The following is a 23,959-nucleotide window of genomic DNA, read 5'->3' as shown; positions in this document are numbered from 1 at the left end:
TAAATAAAACTGATAACATTTTACCTATTTTCATAATAATGACCAAACAATCATAAAACTATTCTGGCATCATATCTTCTTAACTACCTTGTTACTACTCAAATTTTATCCAAAAGCCCCAGTTTCTGGGATGAATACTGGAAGATCTGTACATCTAAAACAATGCTTTTCTTTTCAATATAATAATAGTTTTATAGCTGTGTGCCTTATTTCCTCACAGCCTTAAAACTATTCAAGAGGATTAGGTAGGTATAAGTTGGATCATAGAACCTTTGCAGCTACAGTAAAAAATTTGGATTTTCCTAGAAGTAATGGGAAGCCACTGACATAAGTAGCATTGATTTAATATAGTAATGATAATTTGAAACACTTTAAAGCTTTGTTCAAGTTTTAAATGAATAAATTTGTAAAGTTTCAAAAAATTTTTACACCTATTATCTCATTTTATCTTCACAGTCATAGTAGGAAATAAGCAAGTATTCTCATTTGTGATTAACTCATAGATTTACTTATTTAAGTATGGAAAATGTGCTATCAATATGAAGATTCCCCACATTTCAATGTCAAAACTTTCTCTTTTTTGGAGGGTTATATGAGTTAGCAATGTTAGATTTTCTGAGAGGCTATACTTATTTTTAAATCACAAATTTCCCCTTCTTACTTCAAAAACAAACAAAAAAAGGTAAACCATTAAGTAGAAGGCTTATGCAGTGACTTAAAGCTGTTGCTCAAAATGGGTAGTACATTTTGGGATGCCTGGGTGGCTCAGTTGGTTAAGCATCTGACTCATGATTTCAGCTCAGGTCATGATGTCACAGTCATGGGATTGAGCCCCATATCAAGCTCTGTTCTGATGGTGAGGAATCTGATTGGGATTCTTTCTCTCCCTCTCTCTCTGCCCCTCCCCTGTTATCTCTCTCTCAAAATAAATAAACGTTAAAAAAATGGGTAGTACATCTTAATGACAGGTGCTAATCTCATTAATATTCTGTACTACTACAGAAAAGCACAGCGTAGAGATATAGTAATAAAAGATACAAGCTGTAATTATAGTACTTCAGTAAACTATGGAACATAAGAGTTGGTAGATGGGAAGAGAAGAGACAATGCAGTTGAAGGGATCAGGGCAGAAGTAGTACAGAGGTGGGGGCTGAAGAATGAGAATCTCATATGTAAAAGAGCCAAAGTAGAGACTGGAAAATATCCTAGAATGGCAGCTAGTTCTTACCAAATACCAAAAGAACTACATGCATATATGTATACATACAATACAGTTCATTTTACCAAGTCTAGTTTTCAAAGAGACTTTTATAATTAAAAGTTATCCTCCAACCTCCACATACTTTAAAAGAAACAAAACAAGTTTACAGTTCTAAAGCCATAGTTAAGGGTGTTGTGGGTTAAAAATTGTATGTATACTAATTCACAGTACATACAGATGTCCATTGTATTTGAACCATTGTAAAAACTGAGCTGTATAACATGATTTTATAATATCTTAGAGGATTTTTTATCTTTTGATATCCATGTGCAACTTCTATTCACATTAAAACAGATTTGTGCTCACCAATAGATGGAGCTATACATATATAGGCAATATCGAATTTGAAGAATAACACAAAACACTTTTTTGTGCCATGGCACTCAAGAAAGTTGAACTGATGTTTGCACAATGCATAACAATCACTTGATCCACATACACACAAAAAAAGCAGCTGCTTTATAGGCTTAATCATGCTACATAATGCTGAGGATAGAACATGATAAATACCATGGCCAATTGAAACTGCATAAGCAATTTTAGCAAGTACAATGTAAGACATACAGCATCACTCAATGCCAACTACTTTCACAAGTAATGGTGAGAGGTGCTAACTCAGGGCATAATGGGCCCCTCTAAAGAGCACCATGGGGGAATTCATTCAGATATTGGTCCTCTCATCCTTTGTTCCTCTGACTACAGCCCTCACTCCATGCTTGTCCTTTGAGTGGGGATTTAGTTAGATGAAATTCTTTCAGATTACAGTGGGATTGTTTTGTTAAAAGCCTGGTAGCCAATTGAAAATACTTTCTCCAACCCCTCCCCAACAATCTTCCTTTTGAATGACCATCAGCTGTTTCACAAGATAAAATACATTTATATTGTGTAAAGTTGTTTACCTGGTAGTTAGCCAGGAAATATTATTTATATTACTTTAATTACAAAAATCATAAAATAAAATGCATATGCCATAAAAAAGATTATGCAACAAATACTTATTTTCAAATTGCCTTGGTATTGTTTATGGAATGGTTTGGCCTAAAGCAATTATTAAAACCAAATTTGAATCCTATTATAAATAGGTATAAGTTTTCCTTACATAACCCATATTTATATTATCAATAAAAGCTGAGACTTAAAGCTTGCAGTAATAACTTTGTGGAGGAAGCAGGGCAAATTTATTATCTGTGATCCCTTCTTTATCTCTCCCTATTATATCTGGGATAACTCTGTAGTACTTAGGTTATATGACTAAATCTTATTAGTGGAGTGTTTTTCTATTTTAAGCACAAATCTGGCATTTAAAAATTCCAAAGTAAAAAATTAACATATAAAATGTCAGGAAATTAAGCAAATTAAGAGATACTGTTAATAGCATGCAGTGCTGTCAAAGGACTAATAACCCCAGTTAAATAGTGTCAGGAATGAGTAGATTTTTGAAAAGTAGATACTAAAGTAAGAGAGACAGTTAATGTCAAAGCATAAAAGATATTTAAAGCACAATAGCTATTATATTGAGCCATCAGTCCTTTGATTATTATTTTATCATTTGTACAGTTGACACAGCTGGGTACAAATAGCAGTAAAAATATATGAGGTTTTTAAATTATAAGCTTGCACCAGTGCTAATCACAAAGCATAACCAGTGCAAGTATAATTAAGATTAATTTCCAAATTAATGCATTTATATGTTTCAAAATTAGCTTCTTTAGGAAAATAAAAATGATAAAAAGTGTCAATGATATATAATCTTTTCAAAGCAGGCTTTTTTTTATTTTAAAACTTTATTTTTCCTTCCATGAATGCTTAAGAAGGTAGTCCATAATATAAATTATTCATGCGAAGTCTGTTTTAATTAGCCAAAGAAGAGTCATAAACATGAGAAAAAAGAATTTTTTAACTTTGTTACTTTAGAAGGAGAAACATTTATACCACAACAAAATATTAGTTCCCTTGTTCTTCTGATGCAGAATCCTGACATTATTAAAGGAGTTAGAAGAGTAGAACCCTTTGGGGTACATATTAAATTTCTTGCTTGAATAATGAAGATGTAGTTCTGTGCAATCTAAAATTAATTTAAAGCTAGTGAAAAGAAGTAATATTGTACTATCTCTTTTTGTTCTCTCCTATTCAAATTTAACAAGTGGTGGCCACTTTCAGGAGGACAGCATGCACAAAAGATTCAAATTAGATGTCAAAGTTGAATAAGCCAAGTTTGCTTTCTTCTATTATTTGAATGAGATTTAACTAATTTGTTCAATAACCTATTTTTTGGGGAAAGTTATCATCCTCACTTTGGCAGCACATACACTAAAACTGGAAAAATACAGAGAAGACTAACATGGCCCCTGCACAAGGATGACACACAAATTCGAGAAACTTATTTTCTTCTCAGTAAAACTTAGAGTACTATAGAATGAACTTCAAAAGCAGTGACAATTTCATAAAGTGTGCTATTCAGATTGAAAACAAATAAGATGGGAAATGAAAGTGGAAGAATCACATAAAAGAAATGTGTTAGGGGGAGGGGACTAAACAAGGCAACCTTCAGCAAAGTCCTTTCACTCTCTGTTCCAAATGCAAGTCAAATAAGACCTTTTCATGTGAAGCGATGTAGTCCTATGACCAATGTATCATGAAAAATATACCAGTGGCTTGTTCTCATTTTAGCTGCATTTTTGACATCTTATGGCCTGTAGAGATACTCTTTGTATCACATACACAAGTAACAAATGCACTGTGTGTCATCTTTAAAGATCATGTTACTGGGACTGTATTCATACAGCCCTTTTTTGGGGGTTGTTTTCCTGATAGGAACGATTGATTTGTAATTATTCATTTATACTCTCTTGTCCACTCCTCATTATTCCTACAAGCTGCAGAGTCAACCATAGTGAAATAAGTTAACAAAGAAACAATGCACTTTAGAAAACATGATGGAAACATTCACATCCTTTAGAGAAAAATCCCAGGAATAAAAGAGCTCAGGTCTACCTTAAAGCAGGAACTTCCCTGCAGAGAGAAATGGGAAGAAACAAAGGCACATGCTACTGCAGCTGCATTATTTCTGAAGTAGGACACTCAGAAAAGGCCACAAGCTATTCATGTTTCTAGAAACATTACGTTAATTCCTCTGCAAATGATTTAGCAGCTTAGTGGAAAGAAGTAGCACATGGAGGAAAAAAAAAACCCACAACAATCATGAAATAAGAGCATTGCACAGACATTTGCTTAAACTAATATTAGAAAGAAAATATTTCAGAAATTGTTGCCTGTAATAATCTCATACCCTAAGGCTAGAATAAAAGGTCATAGCTAATTGGTACAAAAGCAGGTTTGGTCACACAGGAAGTAAAATTCTGTGATTAATCCTACCCAACCACCGTTCTTTCTACCTTCAATTATGCCAGGACATGTACCACCTGTTATAGAACCAGAAAAAAAGCTGAAAGAAGCCATACTTCAATATCCAGCTTTGGGGCACCTGGGTGGCTCAGTCGTTGAGCTTCTGACTTCAGCTCAGGTCATGATCTCACGGTTTGTGAGTTAGAGCCCTATCTCAGGCTTGCTGCTGTCAGCACAGAACCATCTTTGGATCTTCTGTGCCCCTCTCTCTCTGCCCTTTCCCTGCTTGCGCTCTCTCTCTAAAATAAATAAATCTTTGAAAGAAAAAAAAAAACGAGCTTCTTTCCCACTTTAACAAAACTTGCCATATTTAACTTTTATAGTCAAATCATCTAGGAAAACAAAACCTATTTGATTGTCAAGAATTGAATTTAAGTCGTTTAAAAAGTTATCTATAATGCATAATAAAAATGCTTTCACAAGACTTGATTAAAAATCATGATTGATAAAAGATGCTATTTTCTAAGGGCTATGCTTTGGTTTAAATAAACAGATACATTCACACAGAGTCAATTTTACTGGAGTTAGCCTCCAAGTTAAACAAAAAGTGAATGAACAGAGTTTCATGTTTTCAAAACATTAGAGAAAAAATAGCATATCATTGCAAGACAAGTATTTTTAAAAAATATTTTGGTGTACATGTCTTAAGAATAAAGATTTCTCCTTAGAGTGGAACGTAATTAAAACCTATTTCAGTAAAATCTAGTATATTATTTGAATGAATTTGGAGAGATAAAAAAGTTTTTAAAGTACTAAACCTGCCAAACTACTCTACTTATTGAAGTATCCAACTCTCCTCTTTATTGAACATGTTTATACCTGTCAAGCTGTAATTAATTATCCATTGTGGTCTGAGGAATTTTTATGAAAAGGTATTTTTCTCTTTAGGTTTTTTTTTTTTTCAGAGTATATACTTTCTGAGAGCCAAAAAAAAAAAAAAAACAAAACATGTAGTCATTTCACAACTGTCTATACTAACTGATGAAATAATTTACAGCTATACAAAAGGTTTACCATTTGTTTGATGCTTTACTCACTACCAGGAGCACTTATAAATTCTAGCAGTGATGATATCATAATTCCAAAAAGTCTAGGAACCAAGAGTCCGTCTAGGAACTTTACTTGGTCCCTTTGAAATGTCCTTCAATGACCCCTCTCTGACATCAAGACCTAAACAATTTTGCATAAAGTAAGACAGGATTTATTTGGAACAGTTAAATATTGTCAGTCCTGTTTGTTTTCCCACAAGAGACAGAATGCTCAGACTTAAGTAAGACAGACTTTAAATAATGCTGACACAATTATATTTCCTCATTTTTTCTACCAGTTTTTATTCCCCACAATTAATGTGTGAAATGTCAGATTGGGGCAATGGTGGTGGGAAACAAAGATAAAACACAATTTTTTTGAAGCAACAGAAGGGAAGTAAGGAAAGTGGTGTACAAAGGGTCCCTGGACCACAAAGCACAGTAACTAGGAAAAAAAGTTAAGAAACTGGAAGCATAAGGATAATCTATAATGCATAGAATCTGTGTGGGCAGCATTCAACTTGACCATAATTATTTTTTCAGTGCTTTTCATCTTCCTCTGCCAGGAAGTTCTAAATGAACCATGCAAGTGATCAATACTATTTGTGGCAAGGGAAAAAAAATATTCAAATTGCAAGATGTGATGTTTTTCTTCCCATTTGTCTTTTTTAATTTAATTTAATTTAATTTAATTTAATTTAATTTAATTTAATTTTATTATTTTAAAGATAACACATGTGAAGGGGGGAGAGGGGCAGAAGGGGAGAGAGAGAATCTTAAGCAGGCTTCATGCTCAGCATGGAACTCAATGTGGGGCTTGATACCATGACCCTGGGAGTCTAAGTGAAGCTGAAATCAAGATTTGTACACTTAACCAACTGAACCACCCAGGTGCTCCCCCAATTTGTCTTTTCTAATCTGATCCCACTAGAATTAAACATTGAAAACATCCACTAATAATTTCCTAGAAACTTATTATGGTGGTTATTTCTAAATTTATTTTCTATATTGGATTATTATCTCAGTCACTAAAGATGGTCATCCTCTTGGTGCCTTCATGTTGTGGGTTTTTATGACTATTAACTGAACTTGTTTTAATGTTCTCTATAAGTGCATGAGAGTTCATTTAAATTTGGACCATAAAATGAAAACTATACATTAGAAAAATTCTTTCAAGAGAACTTTTTCTTTTCAATTCCAGCATGTTTCTTTGATTCCATCTATCTGTTGATGACAATAAAATGAAATCCACAATTATGTACAAAACATAGTCAATTTTCATTATCTCTGCCACTTATAGTAGTACTGATATAGGCAACTGAAATGATGTCACAAATATAACTAAAATAAACATTGGGTTACCCACATGAAGTCAAACTGCTTATCCCTCTTGATACAAACTCCCCTTCATAGGTTGTTCCAAATATTTAAAGATCATCAGTTCATTAACAAACATGATAGACATGTACACCCTTGATCAATAGTGATATGGCTGCTAAAAATATAAGTTATTATAAATTTGCAATAAAGATGAAATCCATACATGATAGTATTAACTTCCTAAACAATGACATGAAAATGATTGTTTTTGTGTTTTTTTTCATTTCTTTGTGTCTGGGACATACATTGACTTTCTGAAACCACTGCAAAGTAATGAATAATGTATGAAAAAAAAATCCCTGTTCATTGCCCACAGAGTACTGTTTTGCTTGCTGTATACTGCATCTATGTGAGACAAACAATAGAACAGACCAAGAACCCTAGAAATCTCAAGCTAAAACCTTCCCAAGTGGAAAGGGAAAATATCACCCTGGATTCTAGAAGTCCCTCAAATAAACAGTTCAAATCCTTAAAATACTCATATATACTAGATAAAAACCCTTAAACTTCAGAAAGATTTGTTCTGAGTAAATCTGTGAGAAAGCTGGGAAAGCTATTAATGACTTACTGCTATGCTAAAGAGATTCACTAACTCCTGTCTACTTCTCCTGTTCTATAGAGCATATTTGCAGATTAATGAGAAGATATGTAAAACTTAAACAAAATGTTCTATTTTTCCTATATTTCCTCTGGTAGTGTTAAGAATTTTGTCCTTTAAGCATTAGGAGTAAAACAAACTGCGACTTGAAAATGACAAAAAGGTGGCATTCAAATGTAAGCACGAGGGATGTAAGAGTAATGACATATAATAATACTTTGTTTTTTATATAAACTCAGAATTTTTCTTTACTTGTCAAGCCTAAACATTACTAGTAGAAAGGTCATATGAAGGTAACATAGCCAGGACATTTAAGTTTGCCTATAAAATAAACTCAGCTTTAATGGAATTCCATTTACAGTGATGTAGAATGAAATTTCTATTTCTTTCATCCCCAAAATTTCAAACTTCAGAGATAGCTTCAGGTATAATATATTGAAAGGATTTAATGTAGATTTCTAATCTTTTTTGATAATTGTGAAGTTTTCAACAAATAGTTATCAAGAGTATATATTATACTGAGTAATGTGCTAGGTGGTAAAAATACATCATAATCTTTTAATAGTGAAACACAGTTATAAGCCTTGTAGTATCTTAACACTTTGCATCATCTATATCTTTAAGAGGGTAGATTTTGAGTGTAACCTTACATGGTTTTCTGGAATAGGTGAAACACTATATTAGGTTCAAGATCTCTGGGCCCATGTTTTTGCAAATGCAAACAATACCAATGGGTAATAATAATAAAAAAAAACCCTGAATCTCAAGAGAGTCCTATGGAGTTTAAGATACTCACTGCTCTTTTCCTTTCTTCTTTTACCTTCTATTCCTCTCATTTTAAAGGACACAAGGAAAGGAACTACCAGGAGTAAGATTCAAATTAAATCTGAAGGTGTCCTCAGGTCTAAAATGAGTCTCTTGTAGACAGAAAATAGACGGGTCTTGTTTTTTTATCCATTCTGATACCCTATGTCTTTTGGTTGGAGCATGTAGTCCATTTACATTCAGTATTATTATAGAAAGATATGGGTTTAGAGTCATTGTGATGTCTGTAGGTTTCATGCTTGTAGTGATATCTCTGGTACTTTGTGGTCCTTGCAACATTTCACTCACAGAATCCCCCTTAGGATCTCTTGTTGGGCTGGTTTAGTGGTGATGAATTCCTTCAGTTTTTATTTGTTTGGGAAAACCTTTATCTCCTATTCTGAATGACAGACTTGTTGGGTTAAAGATTCTTGGCTGCATATTTTTTCTGTTCATCACATTGAAGATTTCCTGCCATTCCTTTCTGGCCTGCCAAGTTTCAGTAGATAGGTCTGCCACTAGTCTTACCGGTCTCCCTTTATATGTTAGAGCATGTTTATCCCTAGCTGCTTTCAGAATTTTCTCTTTATCCTTGTGTTTTGCCAGTTTCAGTATGATATGTCATGCAGAAGATGGAGAGTGTTATGCTAAGTGAAATAGGTCATACAGATAAAGACAGATACCATATGTTTTCACTCTTATGTGGATCCTGAGAAACTTAACAGAAGACCATGGGGAGGGGAAGGGAAAAAAAAAAGGTTAGAGAGGGAGGGAGCCAAAACATAAGAGACTCTTAAAAACTGAGACAAACTGAGGGTTGATGGGGGGTGGGAGGTAAGGGAGGGTGGGTGATGGGTATTAAGGAGGGCATCTGTTGGGACGAGCACTGGGTGTTGTATGGAAACCAATTTGACAATAAATTTCATATATAAAATAAATAAACAAACAAATAAATAAAAAGATTCAAATTAAAATACACAAGAGAGGTGTGTTCAAATGTTTCACAAAAATTAAAAGATGGGTGGAAGTACATTCATTTCCAGGTGAATCTAGCTACCTTTGGCCACTGTAGCAGCAGATGGAATTTGGCTGGAGAGGAAAGAGAGTTTACAAATTCTTATCCCTGTTTAGGAAAATACACAATAATATACTACTGAGTCCATATGAGAGAGATAAGCCCATAATCACAACCATCAATTAAAACAATTATTCCCCTTTCATTTTGAAAGCAATTAGCTTTCCAGAAAATTTAAGGTACTTATTACAGTCTGATGAATACCGTGTCGGTTAATGTAGTTACAAATGCACAATGTCTGCTCATATTAGAGTGGTGTCATGCACCTGACATATAGGGTTCCAATCATTTATTCCTGAATTGAGGGTTTATGAAAGAAGCAGGTGGTTGTGGGAGCTTAACTACCAACATTACCATGCCTGTAAATTTTTGACATGTAATTAAAACTACCAAGGAAAATTTATTGCTGCATAATAATTTCTTGTCCTAACTTATTCCACATCCCAATGTCTAAAGGAAGCCTGGTAACTTCATACTGTCATTAAAAAATCAACTGAAACTGACCTTATCTCTTACTGGCCTGCAGAGATCACCCAAGAAGAAATGTGCAGCAGAGCTGATTATATTGTGCAGGAGAAGAGACAAGCAAAAGTGATTGAAATTTCTATAGAGAACATCATCAGTGCTTGCTTAGGACAATTTTACATATAAATAGGGCATAAATGGTTTGTGTTCAATTTGTTCTCCAGTTGTTAAAGAATAATCAAGGACAGACCACATAGTAATCTTCTGTTTCTAGCTTCCCTAATGCAAACCTAAATCTTATCAATCAATACATGTGTATGGCTGTCCCAGACATAAAATATAATTTCCATAAATAAAAAGAAAACAAAAAAAACCCTATGTAATTAACTTAGGTATATGCTTTATCATAAAATTCACATTTAGTGATGAAAAAAAGATGACACTAAATGCCCTAAAGGGGCATCTGGGTGGCTCAGTTGGTTAAGTGTCTGACTCCAGCTCAAGTCATGATCTCACAGGTTGTGGGTTTGAGCCCTGCATAGGGCTTTGTGCTGACAGCTCAGACCTTGGAGCTTGCTTCACATCCTGTCTCCTCCCACCCCGTCCCCCGCCACTTACACTCTGTTGCTCTCTCTCAAAAATAGACATTTTTTAAAACAATGTCTTAAAAATTAATAGCATTTTAGAGCTCAATGAAATCTGGCTTCTACACCATTCTCACCCCAACCCCTAAACACACTCCTCTAAAACTATTTTTGCTAAAGTCACCAATGAATTCCTAAGAGTTAAATCCAATGGATCATTTACATTCCTTATTTTACTGGTTCTCTTGGCTACACATGATGCCACTTGGCACTTTCTCTGTGAAAAGTAATAACACAGTAGCTTTTTTTCTCCTCACACCTCCATAACCAACCTATTCATGCTCTTTTTCATGTGTTCCAGCTTACAAACTAGTTCCATAAATTGGTGGCTTTCAACTTTTGTGGCACATTAAAATCACCACAAAAATTTATATATATTTTTCATTTTATTTATTTTGGAGAGAGAGAGAGAGCACATGGCAGAAAGAATCCCAAGCAGGCTCCATGCTCAGTGCAGAGTCCCATGCGGGCCTTGATCTCACGACCCTGGGTTCATGACCTGAACCCAAATCAAGAGTCAGATGCTCAACTGACTGAGCCAACCCAGGCACCCTCACCTGATAACTTTTAAAACATACCACTGCCCAGGCTCTGAATCCACAGATTTGTATTTAATTGGTTCATAGAGGAACTGGATGTGGCTATTTCTTAGAAGTTCCTTAAAGTGATTCCAGTGTGTCGCCAGGGGTGAGAATCAGTGCCACAAATGTTTGTTTTCTCCAGATTATCTTACCCACTCTTGTATATTTATCTATGACCTGAATGTTGATCAATTCTCCAAGATCCCTACTATTTACCTTTTAGTTACTGCCAAGAGGTACTAGGCTAACTAACACTACTGAGAACACTAAGTGGCTTGCCTAAGGATTATTTGATTTGCTACTTCTTCACCTCTTCCTTTCCTCATCTCAAGAAAATCATATATATACTAAGACCCACCCACTCCTGACTTTAATCACTTGCAAACCAGTTAATTTTAAAGTTGACAAAGATTTTCTGCAGATGGCCTCATCCTTTTTGTCTCTCTCCCCACATCTCCCCAGCTTTTACCCAGTTAACTTAAGAATACCTTTCTTTAACCTCCAATCTATTCTCTCTTTGTATGAGGCCACAAATGTCTTCCATTTTAACTTATGAGACTAGGCTCTCTGCATTAGATGACTATGAATCGCATATCACACAATAAATGAGAAAGTGCTTTGCTAACTCTGTAAAAGCACTAGGCATGCTAAAATATTTGAACTATATCACATAGTATATGTTCAATAAATACAATTGAATTAAGAGGGGAAAAGTCCACATATTTGTAAATGAAACTAGACATACTAATTTATGATTGGCAACACCTTCAAGATGCTTGTAAGTATCTAGAGTTTCCTGTCAGAATTTCTAGAAGAGACACAATTTATCTTTTCACTCTCTACTAATCTCTATAAAAGATATTCATTTTTTAATCCAGTAGAACCTTGCTCTTGACTTTCACTGTTTCACTGAAACTGCTTGGGAAAAGGTCAACAGTCACCTGCTATTTGACAAAATCATTGGTCTATTTTCAGCCATCACTTTACTTAACTTCCTTCAGAATGTGCTCCTGTTGACTTTCTCCATTCTGAAATTCTGTCTACCCTCGGTATTCCAGGTGTCATGTTTTTGCTGCTTCTCTTGTTTCCTTTCTAACTGCTTTTCCCCTTAATGTCCTTTGCTGATTCCTCTATTTGCCTCTTCAATGCTGGGATTCGCATATACTCTATTCTTGGCCTATTTACCTCTCATTGGACATACTCTTCCTGGGTGATCCCAAGGTTTTGATAACACTATATATATAAATGTCCCCCAAGTCTGTTATTTCGATCCTCAAACCCTCTTGCTTTTGTGTGTGTGTGTGTGTGTGTGTGTATGTAATCCTCTACTTAAAAAGCTCTACTAGCTCTTTGTTGCAACAAACTTTCCATTATTGCCATAGTACCCCTCCCTAGCTCCATTGCATGTATTTGCCATTTTCTTTATCTGAAATGGTTATCCCTCCTGTTCTCCTCCAAGTAAGTTACTATTCATCCATCAAAACACAATTCAAAAATTTTTTTTTAATATTTATTTATTTTTGAGAGAGAGAGCGTATGAGCAGGGGAGGAGCAGAAAGGGTGATATAGAATTCGAAGCAGGCTCCAGGCCCTGATCTGTCAGCACAGAGCTCAATGCGGGGCTTGAACTCACCAACTGTGAGATCATGACCAACTATGAGATCATGACCTGAGCCGAAGCCGGACGCTCAACAGACTGAGCCACCCAGGCGACTCCATCAAAACACAATTCAAATGATACTTTCATTATGAAGGATTTCTTAAATTCTCTAGGCATCTAGTTGCTCTTTCAGCACTCTCTGCATATGTATAACAACATTTATATTGTGTATGTATCTGTCTTCCCCACAAGACTGTGAATACTTGAAGTTAAGACCCATGCTTTATCCATTTTTACACTCCAGGGCCCTAGCACTATTGCCTGGCCCATAGTATTTGATTAATAAGTGTCATATGGGTGAATGCCGCGTTTTTGTTTATTTGCTTGCATTATGTCATCTTTTATTAGATTTGAATTGCACATTACAATATAATTACTACAGACAAAATGGGGTTTAGTTGGCTAGTCCAAGATTTGAACACTTACAAAATAGAAGACTGAAGAACCTCATGACAAAGAACTCATCCTAAGGGAGAAAGAAGTAAGCAGCTTGGTATGAATGACCAGCTTGACCCTCTAATAATAAAAACAAACAAACAAACAAACAAACACAAAACCCCAACAGAACTTGGTCATCAAAAGATGAGGATGATACTGAGTGCTACATGGGATATGTCATGGGCTTGTCTTTGGGCCTTGCTATATGGGGCCAAATCCTATAGAGATCAAGAGGGATGTAAACAATTTGAAAGCTGTTTCTCTCAAAATGTAAGATTTTAAGGAACAAGCTAGTGCTGCTTGGTACACTGGTTAAGTGCTTTACCACACTAAAGGAAGAGAGAGGTGTTTCCCCCTGCTTTGTCACTGACCACTGTCAAACTCTGGCATCATGAAGGCATTAAAGTGCCCAGTGCTAAAGCAAATAGCAGGCATGGAAATACATGTTATTATTAGAGGTGGAGGTAGAAGAAAAGTGGTGTGTGGCTGTGTTTGTGAAATGTCCCCTTGAGAAACTCTAGGAATGCTGCAGAGATCCCTTATAGGCAGTTGAGGTCCTGGATATGTATATGAAAACAAGAACCAGGAAAATGTGGGTTTTGTTATTTATGTGAGGTAGACAGCCCCAGGAAAATGTGGGATTTGGGTTTTGTTTTGTTGTAAAGGTATTTTCCCTAATACCTAGAGTTTGGTTTCTTTTCCCCTCTGTGTTTTTTTTTTTAATCAGTTCCTTGTCCCCTATCTGTTGTCAAATGGTAAGTTTTACCTTCTCATTTATATTGTTATCTTGCTGACCTATAAACTATAACCGTGTGTCCATTTTCTTTTTTTTTTCAAATTTCATTTTCTTGGTTGCCCTGTGTAGTTCTGAAACCTAATTACATTTATTCTGTTTCTTAGCTTCATTTCTTCATAATGCTTCTCTTATGTGTTTTTTTAAATGTCTAGAAGTATATACCAAAATCTAGTAATAGCCAAAATAGTTGTTAGATATCTATTGCTAATAAGACTGTTTATATTTACTTCTAGTGGGCAAAGAATGAATAAGTCAAGTTGGTTGAGAGAAGACAAGCCAGTTCTGAGTGTCTACAGGTATTCAGTAATGAAACAGATGTGGCACTGTGTATTTGTATCTTAAGTGTGTTTTTCACTCCTGCAATGATTTTCTCCGTGTATTTTTTTCCCAAAGCTTACCTTTGATGTTATAATGACAAATTCAGGAATATTTATGGGTAATTCTTTCCAAAGTGGATTGTAACTATGGAAATTATCATCTGGAGTGCTAACAAAGGCTGTAACAAAGATGGTCCAGAAAGGTTCAGCAAAATTCATAAGGGATAGATACATACTAGGTTATTGAGGAAAAGTGAGATGTTCCTTTCATCCACCAAACTCCTAGACATCACAGTCTATATTCCAGGGATGCAAACCTGAGAGTCAAAGGAGTGGGGGTGGGGAAACTTATTCTAACTCCTGCACTGTACAAGCACTTGGTTCCTATCTCATTATAGCACATAAAAAATCACATTGCAATTTTATCACACAGCTACACACATGTTTTCCCAAAGGTATCTGAGCTCCTTGAGGCAAGTGTCCTGATTGGTGGTACACCCTCAGTACCTAACCAATACATGACACTGAGGAATCATTCGATACAATTGTTCATTTGTCAAATGAATACTATTAATCCCTGTAGTCTCACTATCTAGTCACTGCTTAGTTCCTGCATTCTGGTTCCCAGTTCCATAGAAATATTGAAAATACGCTCTTAAAAAGTTGATAGAAAGGTCCCAAATGGCAAATCACTGGTCTTTTTCTTTTTTGATTCCACCATAGCATATGTCATTGTTGAAAATGCCCACCTTTTCTGCTTTCTCAATACTTCCCTTTTCCTTTGCTTGTAGAACAATGTTTTGGTTCTCCTCCCACTTGCCCAAATACTATTTCTCTATCTTCTTTGCTAGTTCTACTTTTAGCACCCAACTGAGGGCATTTTCAAAGTTCTATTTTTGGATCCTTTTCTCTTAATAGTCACTCTAACAATCCCTTTCATTTCCGTACTATAACCAGAAATCTCACAAACTCAATAATCTTGTGATGAAATCTATACCTATATTTCCAAGAAACTTCTGGACATCTTGACCTCAATGCTCTGCTGTCACTTTCAGTTTCATGTTCCTAAAACTTACTTCATCTTCCATCACCACTCCTTTTCCTGATCTTAACAGTTTTCTTTCATAACTTAACTGTCCTTCCAGCTATTCAAACTCAAAACCCTAGGATTATCCTTGACATGTAGCTACTCCTCGTCCCCTAAATTATCTCTTTTGATTAAGAGTATGACAGTAGAATCATAATGCATCATTCACATTTCTATAGATTAAATGTCCTAATATATTGCTTTGATCATGTTCCTCCACTGCTTAAAAACCTTCAGTATATCCCCATTGCAGAAAGAATTATATGCTAGCACCTCAGACTCTTATTCAAGTACTCTATGTTGTGGCACCAACCTACTTTTCCAGAATTATCTCCATATTTCTATACTTTATACAGTCTACTTTATTACTAGGTGTACTATTTGCTATGCTCCCAAAGTGTTTTGCACTTGCTTATTTCTGTATTTTTCTTTTTTTTAAATGTTTATTTTTGAGAGAGAGAGAGAGAGAGAGAGAGAGAGAGAGAGAGAGAGAGAAAGGATGAGCAGGGGAGGGACAGAGAGAGAGAGAGGGACACACAGAATCAGAAGCAGGCTTCAGGCTCAGAGCTGTCAGCCCAGAATCTGCTGTGGGGTTCGAACTCACGAACCATGAGATTTTGACCTGAGCTGAAGTCAGACACTCAACTGACTGAGCCACCCAGGCACCTTTCTGTATTTTTCTTAATGACATTTCATTTGCCCACTATCCCTACCTCTAATTCCGACTAATGAAATCCATACTCATCCTTGAAAACCTTTCCTTCCAGAATTCGTTTTCTGATATATCCAATAAAGTATATTTCCATCATCTGAACTCACAAAGTATATTAATACTTCTTGAGTAATCCTTATTATTTTCTTCCTTATTCTGTAATTTTTCTGTACTTTCCATCTTACCCACAAGACACAAGGGTCTTATAACTAAGGAAATCTTAATTATTTTTGCATTTTCCTCCATATCTAGCATATGCCTTTCACAGAACAGATGTACAATAAATTAATGAATACTTAGGGGCTCATTTCCTAATCTCTGAGTTTGGTATTAGCAAAATTTATAATCTGGGTTGATATTCAGATGGTTTGTTCTAGTACAACCATAGTGGCTACTTATTACCTGTGTATATTCTCACTGGTTGGAGCCTGTGCTATACTCATTATCAATATTTTTTTCATTAGCATCCCTTTATAATAGTCTCCTTTGAAATATATCTTTTGGGACCCTTACCTGAAACAAAATTCTTAGTATTTGGGCTAGATACAGTATTTGGGAGCTCTGAGTTGCCTAATGTGGTAGCTTCTGGGGAGGGGACATAGGCTCTGTGTGAAAGATTTATAATTTAGGCAACTAATCATGCCATTTATTAATATTTTGATTTTCTAGTGAAGAATATAAGCCATCACCTCATTTTGTTGAAATGTTGAATTGAAAACACTGCAATTAGAAGCACAATTGTAGATCTCTGTATTTTACATACCATAATTTCCATCTGTAAGTTATAATAATGGAGATGGCAAGCAGAGCAGTACATCTTTGCTGTCTGTGGCTGACTCTGATTTCAGATTTTTTGGCTATTTCCTCTTATTTTACTTTACTTGATAAAAATAGTCTTCTTTATAATTTGATTTTTCTGATTTTATCTCATCATGTTGAAATGGAGGTTATTAGAAAGGAGCAAGTATGTTGGTGTTGACCAGGGAAAGTATAAAAATATAAAGTCAATGGGGCATTGAAAAGGAACCAAATAAGGTACCCAAGAAAGTGACAACAAAAGGAGGTCAACATGAAAATATGATCTAATTAGGAAGTCAGAAACAAAAAGGGAATCTGGGGAAATCCCCAGTTCTGTTGATTTTAGAAAGAGGCAAGCAGGCAGGAAAATTTTTGGCAGACTTGTCAACTCTGTGCCATCCTCCCCATCTCCTTTGTTTGGACTTTGATGCTCAAGATGTTTTACCAATCACTGCCACTGTCTGCTTCTAGTTTCTTTTTACTGCTGTACATTTGCATTGGCTGCTGTCACTTGAAATGACTGCCAGGAGTAGATGTGCTGATATTTTTCACCCTGTGTGTTCATGGAGGCATTCTAGCTATAAACCAAAGGAGGCCCCAATTTAGATTACTTGGAATGAGTACTGTAAAATTATGCAGTTTGTGAATCTACTGTTGGTATTTCACAGTTGATGACACTGTATCCCTTGAGTACCAAACTCACAGAAATCCCATGGAATGATCTCTCTCTTTCTCAGTACAATCTCTCTAGAGTCAGTATGAGATGTGAGACTAATCAAACAGGGGCCTTAGCAAATATATTTTAAAAATAAACAGCCTAGAAAGATAATGCAGTTCTCTTATGGCACAGAATAACATGCTTATACTTATCAGCTGCTTAGCAGAGAACTGAATCAATAAAAAAAGTTATTTCAGTTTGCTTTTTTAGTCTTAATGCTTTGAGAGTTCAAGAAAGAACAGTGAAGGTTTCTATTTTCCTTAAGAGGTAGAAGGGGTCTCTGATAGCATGATAGGACTTTCTCAATTTACAGATAAAGACTGAGGATATATGGAATGGCTGCTTCATAGTTACAGATTAGTAGTGCTCCTAGTATTCTGCTTTGCAGCATTACCTTAAAAATTAATATGAATATACAAAGAGAGATTTTACTTTTCTTTCCTCCAGTCTTTCACTCTTTTTGTAGGCCATCTCCAATATCTTTACATACATCAAAATTCACCCAAATGCAAAAAAGATGAACATAACTTATATTCTTATCTTCCTCCATAAATTTCATCATTACCACAAGCTTTCCCGACAACTCTGTACTGGGCTCCACTTCCTTTTACTGGTTTGTTGGAGTATTGTGGTTTGAAAGAACTACCACTTTCCATTCTGAAGACACATTTTACAGTCCAAATACAAAATATTTTTTGAATTTCAGGCTATTTAAGTCAAATCTTATTAATCTAAATTAAGTAGAATTTACATATTTACTATTAATTTTCCTTTTTCCATTTACTTCTCCATATAGCTCCATAGCCCATCAAGAGGACTTTTAAAATTAAAACACCTAATTTCTTCTTCTTCCAAAAAAGATATAAATTAAAAATATAGAAATTTCCTTAAAGGAGGTGGATAGCTCAGCTTGGATTATTCTGAAAGGAACTATTACTTCCTCAGCCATAGGGTATGAACAGAGAACAGACAACTTTCTAGTACTATTTGAGTGAGGAAGGCTATTTGGCTTCTTTTTTTGTTTTTCTTCCACTGAGATCAATTTTCATAATCTGGTTTTATTACTAATTAAAAAATACATGAAAAAGGGGTTCAAATGCTTTCAGACTTTTGAGGATCTTAGATTATCTGTTCTTCTCCTCTCTTTATTAACATGGAGAATGGAGAATGGATTGTACTAAAGAGCCAAAATAACCTCTAGAAAGGAGCATTGTTTCAGTTTCCCTAACCTGTGAATAGCCAATGTGACATCCCTAGGGCCAATTACTTTTAGTAATTTAATTTCATTTATGGTTTTAAGCCACATTCCACCCAAACCACATGCACATAAAATAACAATTAAAATATTTAATATGAAACACAGCTGAGTCCTTGTTTCTGAAAATTCTTGCAAAGTCTATAGTTATTTGAAGACGCTTTTACCAGGTTGAAACTTGTGATCACATAGACATAGAAGCCTGTTGAGACTTTTTCACACATGAACTGAGATCAACTGTTAAAAAAATATTCATAGGGAAGGTTTTTCAGAGGGTGGTATTTGGCTAAGAACATTCACATTTTATAACATCATGTAGGCTAGAATTGATTTTACCTTGATTCCTTGGAATTCGCTTTCTGCGGTCTCGGAATGCTGCACCTGATTGTAGGGCTTCTAGAAGATTATCCATTACTCCAGTCTCATCACCCTCTGGAGGGGAAAGGAGAAATCAGAATTAATCTTGGGGCAATTAAAGTTAAACCACAGGAAAATAAAGGGAAAACTCCTGTCAGATTTACATAATATCCTTAAATTAAAGACATATATCTGTTTAAGCATAATGGATCCTGTCAGTTTCTGGCACCATAGACTACTTTGCTTATTATGCACCATTAAGCAAAATTCATGCCAATCCCACTGTTCTTTCAACTTAAGGACCTTGTCTTGTGTATTATTGATGACACACTCAGTATGCAAATAAACAGTAGCTGATCAGCTACTGCTGCCTTCCTGTTAAGATTCTTTTAAGACATTTCTAAGCAAGAAACCATAGACCTGGCTTAATGCAATCAATGTGCAGGGTGTGATTTGATGAAGCAGAGCTACACAAGGTTAAATACTGATTGTATTAATACTTTCAGCATTCAACCATCATCTGCTATTATCTCAAAAGACACTATTTTCAAAACACATTTGCATTCAATTTCTACCTAATCCATATCCTTTACCCGTTTCAAAATGCTGACATTGTACAAAGAAAAGGTGACCAAATCATTTGAAAGCCTGCAGTTTACATTTGAGAGACGTTAGCCAGAGTCTCATCATCCCTTTTAGAATGCTATTGTGTTTCTAATTTTTTCCTATGGGAAAGAACTGTTACCATTCCATGAGCTGGGTATTCAAAAGATGTACATGGGAATTCCTAATGGAAATGCACTTAAAACATTTTACCCTACTCTTATCTTTGACAATTCTGGCTGTCAAACCCCCTTTTAAGATTTATGAGAGCATTTGCCTCAAGGTGTTTATTGCCAGGAACTCTTCTACACTGTGGACAATCCACAGTGAGCTGAGGCCCATCTTCCCATCGGGCCTAGCTGATGATACAAAGGATCCTAACTAACTGGTTAATCTGAGTGGTAACTAAATGTGTGGGTCTGGCATAGAGGACATTTGTAGGCAGAAGAGTTAAGAGAAGAAGGCAGGAGTGAGGGGAAAAAAACTGTTGCTGATGCTATTCTAAAGTTAAATGTAAATCCTACTTTGTTTAAAGAATGACTATAGGGTATCAGATCACAGAAAAAACATTCTCTTATAGGGCAAGAACAAGCTAAAACCTTTTTTGATTAGGCCCTTTACTTGACTTGAGATTTCTTCGATGTTACATCAATCATTTCTTCTTTTAAAGTGAATTCACTAGGACATAATATTAAATAAAAAACAAAGGGAAACACAGAGGTTCTCGGGTCTAATATTTGGTAAAAACAGAAAAAATAAAAGGAAAATAGAACCCCAATGATTAAGCATGGGAAGGGGATTATGCACATTTAGGAATATTAAAGCTGTAGACACATCCAAACTGTCACCTGCTCTCTGTAACAGAAAGAAAAGAGGAGCTGGAAGTAGTTTGGCATGGCTAGAATGTACCTGGGAGAATTACATTTTATGCAGTAAGCACTTTACATTTGTTGTATCTTTTAAATTTTTTAAAATGTTTGTGTTTATTTTTGAAGTAGATTGAGAGAGAGAGAGCGTGAGCACATGAGCGGAGGAAGAGAGAGAGAGAGAGAGACACAGAATTCGAAGCAGGCTCCAGGTTCTAAGTGGTCAGCACAGAGCTGACACGGGGCTCCAACTCACGAGCTGTGAGATCATGACCTGAGCCAAAGTTGGATGCTTAACAGACTGAGCCACCCAGGCGCCCCTACATTTGTTGTATCTTTTAATCCAACTACACATTGAAATAGGTTTTATTTCTGTTTTTCAGCTGGGGATACTGAAACCTAGAGTTAAAGCATCTTGTTCCAGATCACACAGCTGGCATGTGGAGGGGCCTACGTATGAACCCAAGTCAGTCTGACACCAAGACCAGCCCTCTTTGTATGCAGTTAGCAGAAGACAAAATGGAGTAGGCATATGGTGACCAGATGGTAAAAGATCATAATTCTATGATATGGGCTTGAGTACTATCCTGTAAGTCAATACTCTCCAATAGAGATATATAATGCAGGCCAAAAATGTGAGCTGCATAATTTTAAACTTTCTAGTAGCCGTATTTAAAACATTAAAAACAGATGAAATTAATTTTGATATGTTAAATAAATGTTTAACTCAATATATATATAATCATTTGTTTTTTACATTCTTTTTATCAGATTAAGTCTCAGAAATTGAGTGTGTTTTTATTTTGGCACATTTAACTTCAGATTAGCTACATTTCAAGTGCTTATTACTTTTATGTAGCTAGTGGCTGCTATATTGGGAAACATAAGCAATAGGAAGTGACTTGATCAGACTTACATTTTAGAAAGACTTATCAGACAGCACTGTGGAAGATGACTTAGCAGCTGGCATTAATAGAAGGAAGGGAAATGGCTAGGAGTATAGTATAAATGGACTGAGCTAAAGTGATAGGAGAGTGAATGGAGAGGGTGGATACTTTGAACGTATTAATATAGTTAATAAGACCTGGCTGAGAAATAAACAGGTTTGAGAAAATATGATTATTTTTTGAAGAATATTTAGGTAGGGATATCCAGTAAGCAGTTGAAAATATGAGGCTGAAACCCGGGAGTGAAGTCTGGGCTGAAGCTAAAGATTTGAATACTGTTGGAAGATGCATGAGATCACCCTGAGATACTATATGAAAAGAGAAGACAGCATACGATGCAATTCCTGAGAACCCCAATTTTTATAAAGCAGTCAGGAGAAGTAGAATTTCAGAGAAGACAAAAAAGGAATTTCTAGAGATATAGAAGTACAACCAGAAGAGAACCATAGTATAACTGAATTTCACGTATTCTTATAAAAATAATCATTATAAATACTATGTAGAAAAATAAATACATGTATAAAAGTGAAAAAAGCAGACTACAAAACAGTATGTATATGTGATTTTACATAAATAATGTGCAAACATTAAAAAATTATAACAATGATAAGGAGGCCATTTCATTAGAATTCTTCAATGTGATTATATTGTATATGTACTAAAAAGATGGAACAAATATGATATAAAGAGGAGTTAAAAATAAATCCCTTTACTTAATTAATGGTTGCCATCTGACAACACCTGTCAAAATACTATGCTAGATTACCATCTCTAAGCTTTTCTTTTTTTTTTTTCATTATTGTTTCTCTCCTCCCCCTGAGGAGCCTTTTTAGATATTTTTTTCCTCATCCCTCCAACATTTAAATTTAATACAACAGATGTACAGCATATCTGTTTATATAGTGTAACCCTTTGGGGGCCCACAAACAATTGTAATATCTAAGCTTTTTCTCTGCCCACCTCCCCAAGAACCAATATTTATCCACTTGGAGGTGATATACTATCTCTGCTGAGAAGGCATGTGCTAAGTGGTTCTTAAAAAAAAGAAAAGAAAAGAAAAGAAAAGAAAAGAAAAGAAAAGAAAAAAGAAGGCCAGGTCTCTGTAAATATCACTGATATATTAAAATAAATAAATGTAGGTTTCAGTCTACTATTACTTTTTCATTTGCTCCATTACTTTTCATAAAGTTGAGAGATTTTCCTGAAATACCTAACCTGAAGGAATGAAGTGTTTATAAATATATCATAGAACTGATTTACATTTCAGTTACTCTTCCTAAAACAAAATGGAAGCTAACATGATCATCTGAAAGACATTATCCTTCATTTTAAATGAATTTCAGTGAAATTTGGTATGTGATTGAGCTGTGTGAAGTTGATAATTCACTTAGAATTTCCAAGTTCATAGAACCATTAATTCTTACTTAGATGTGATTTGTAATAAGTAGCTGTTTTTATTTTCTATTTCTTGGTCTATGAGGTCAAACTCAGGAAAAAAAAGTGTCTTTTTTTTCCATTGGAAAGGAAAATAGTTTTATTGAATTGCATAGAAAACTGTGTTTTCTTATATCTTTCAATACTTATTTACTGAGTGAACAAATATCAAGGAAAAAATTGGTAATGCTTTTTGGCCACTAAAATGGTAATATATGGGCATGTCTGGGAAGTAACAATTCAGAGGCAGGTTTCTGACATTTGATCCTGAAATTAGATCACAGACAGTATTAAGGAGCTAGCTAGGCAGGTTACATGCAGTCCAGTGGGGCTCTATGTGAGCTACATATCTTTGGGTAAAATGAAAGGCATGCACTGTACCTTCTATTTCATGTTTCCAACAGTGTTGGTCATGCAGTGGATACAGAATGCCTGCTGACCTCAAATTTTCATCATCAACATTTACCTGTGTTGTGTTGACTTAATTTCCCCAAGAAGAGTTTGGAGATGTCATAGATTAATATTAGCCCTAGGTAAACTAAGTTATCTCTGGTACGTCTTTGTGCAAGACTATTCCCCAGCGGCTAGCACAAACTTATTTAGAGGCAATTCTCTGTGGGCTTCTCACATTTCTGTGCATTTTATGAGCACAAGCATTGATGACCTTTCTTCTGGAGTATCTTTTTATAGTGAACAGCCTTGAAAGACATAGTGTCTCTCTTCAGAGCAA

At 35.2% G+C, this 23,959-nt stretch overlaps 1 protein-coding gene and 1 non-coding gene across 5 annotated transcripts in view; one reads left to right on the top strand and one right to left on the bottom strand.

Annotated features, from left to right (window-relative positions):
- Positions 1 to 23,959, bottom strand: part of DIAPH2 (diaphanous related formin 2) — a 1,008,663-nt gene that overhangs the window by 160,334 nt on the left and 824,370 nt on the right. For all 4 annotated transcript variants that reach the window (XM_023249470.2, XM_019824053.3, XM_023249471.2 and 1 more), the window contains one exon: positions 19,359 to 19,454. In XM_023249470.2, the coding sequence (XP_023105238.1) occupies positions 19,359 to 19,454 (96 nt within the window). The remainder of the gene's footprint in view (positions 1 to 19,358; positions 19,455 to 23,959) is intronic.
- On the top strand, positions 3,548 to 3,654 carry LOC111558797. The gene has a single exon (XR_002739937.1). It is a non-coding gene; the product is annotated as a U6 spliceosomal RNA (small nuclear RNA).

Source organism: Felis catus, chromosome X (assembly GCF_018350175.1).
Source record: "Felis catus isolate Fca126 chromosome X, F.catus_Fca126_mat1.0, whole genome shotgun sequence".
NCBI lineage: Eukaryota > Metazoa > Chordata > Mammalia > Carnivora > Felidae > Felis > Felis catus.
The sequence above is the reverse complement of the archived record's forward strand: the minus strand, read 5'-3'. Positions and strand labels throughout refer to the sequence as shown.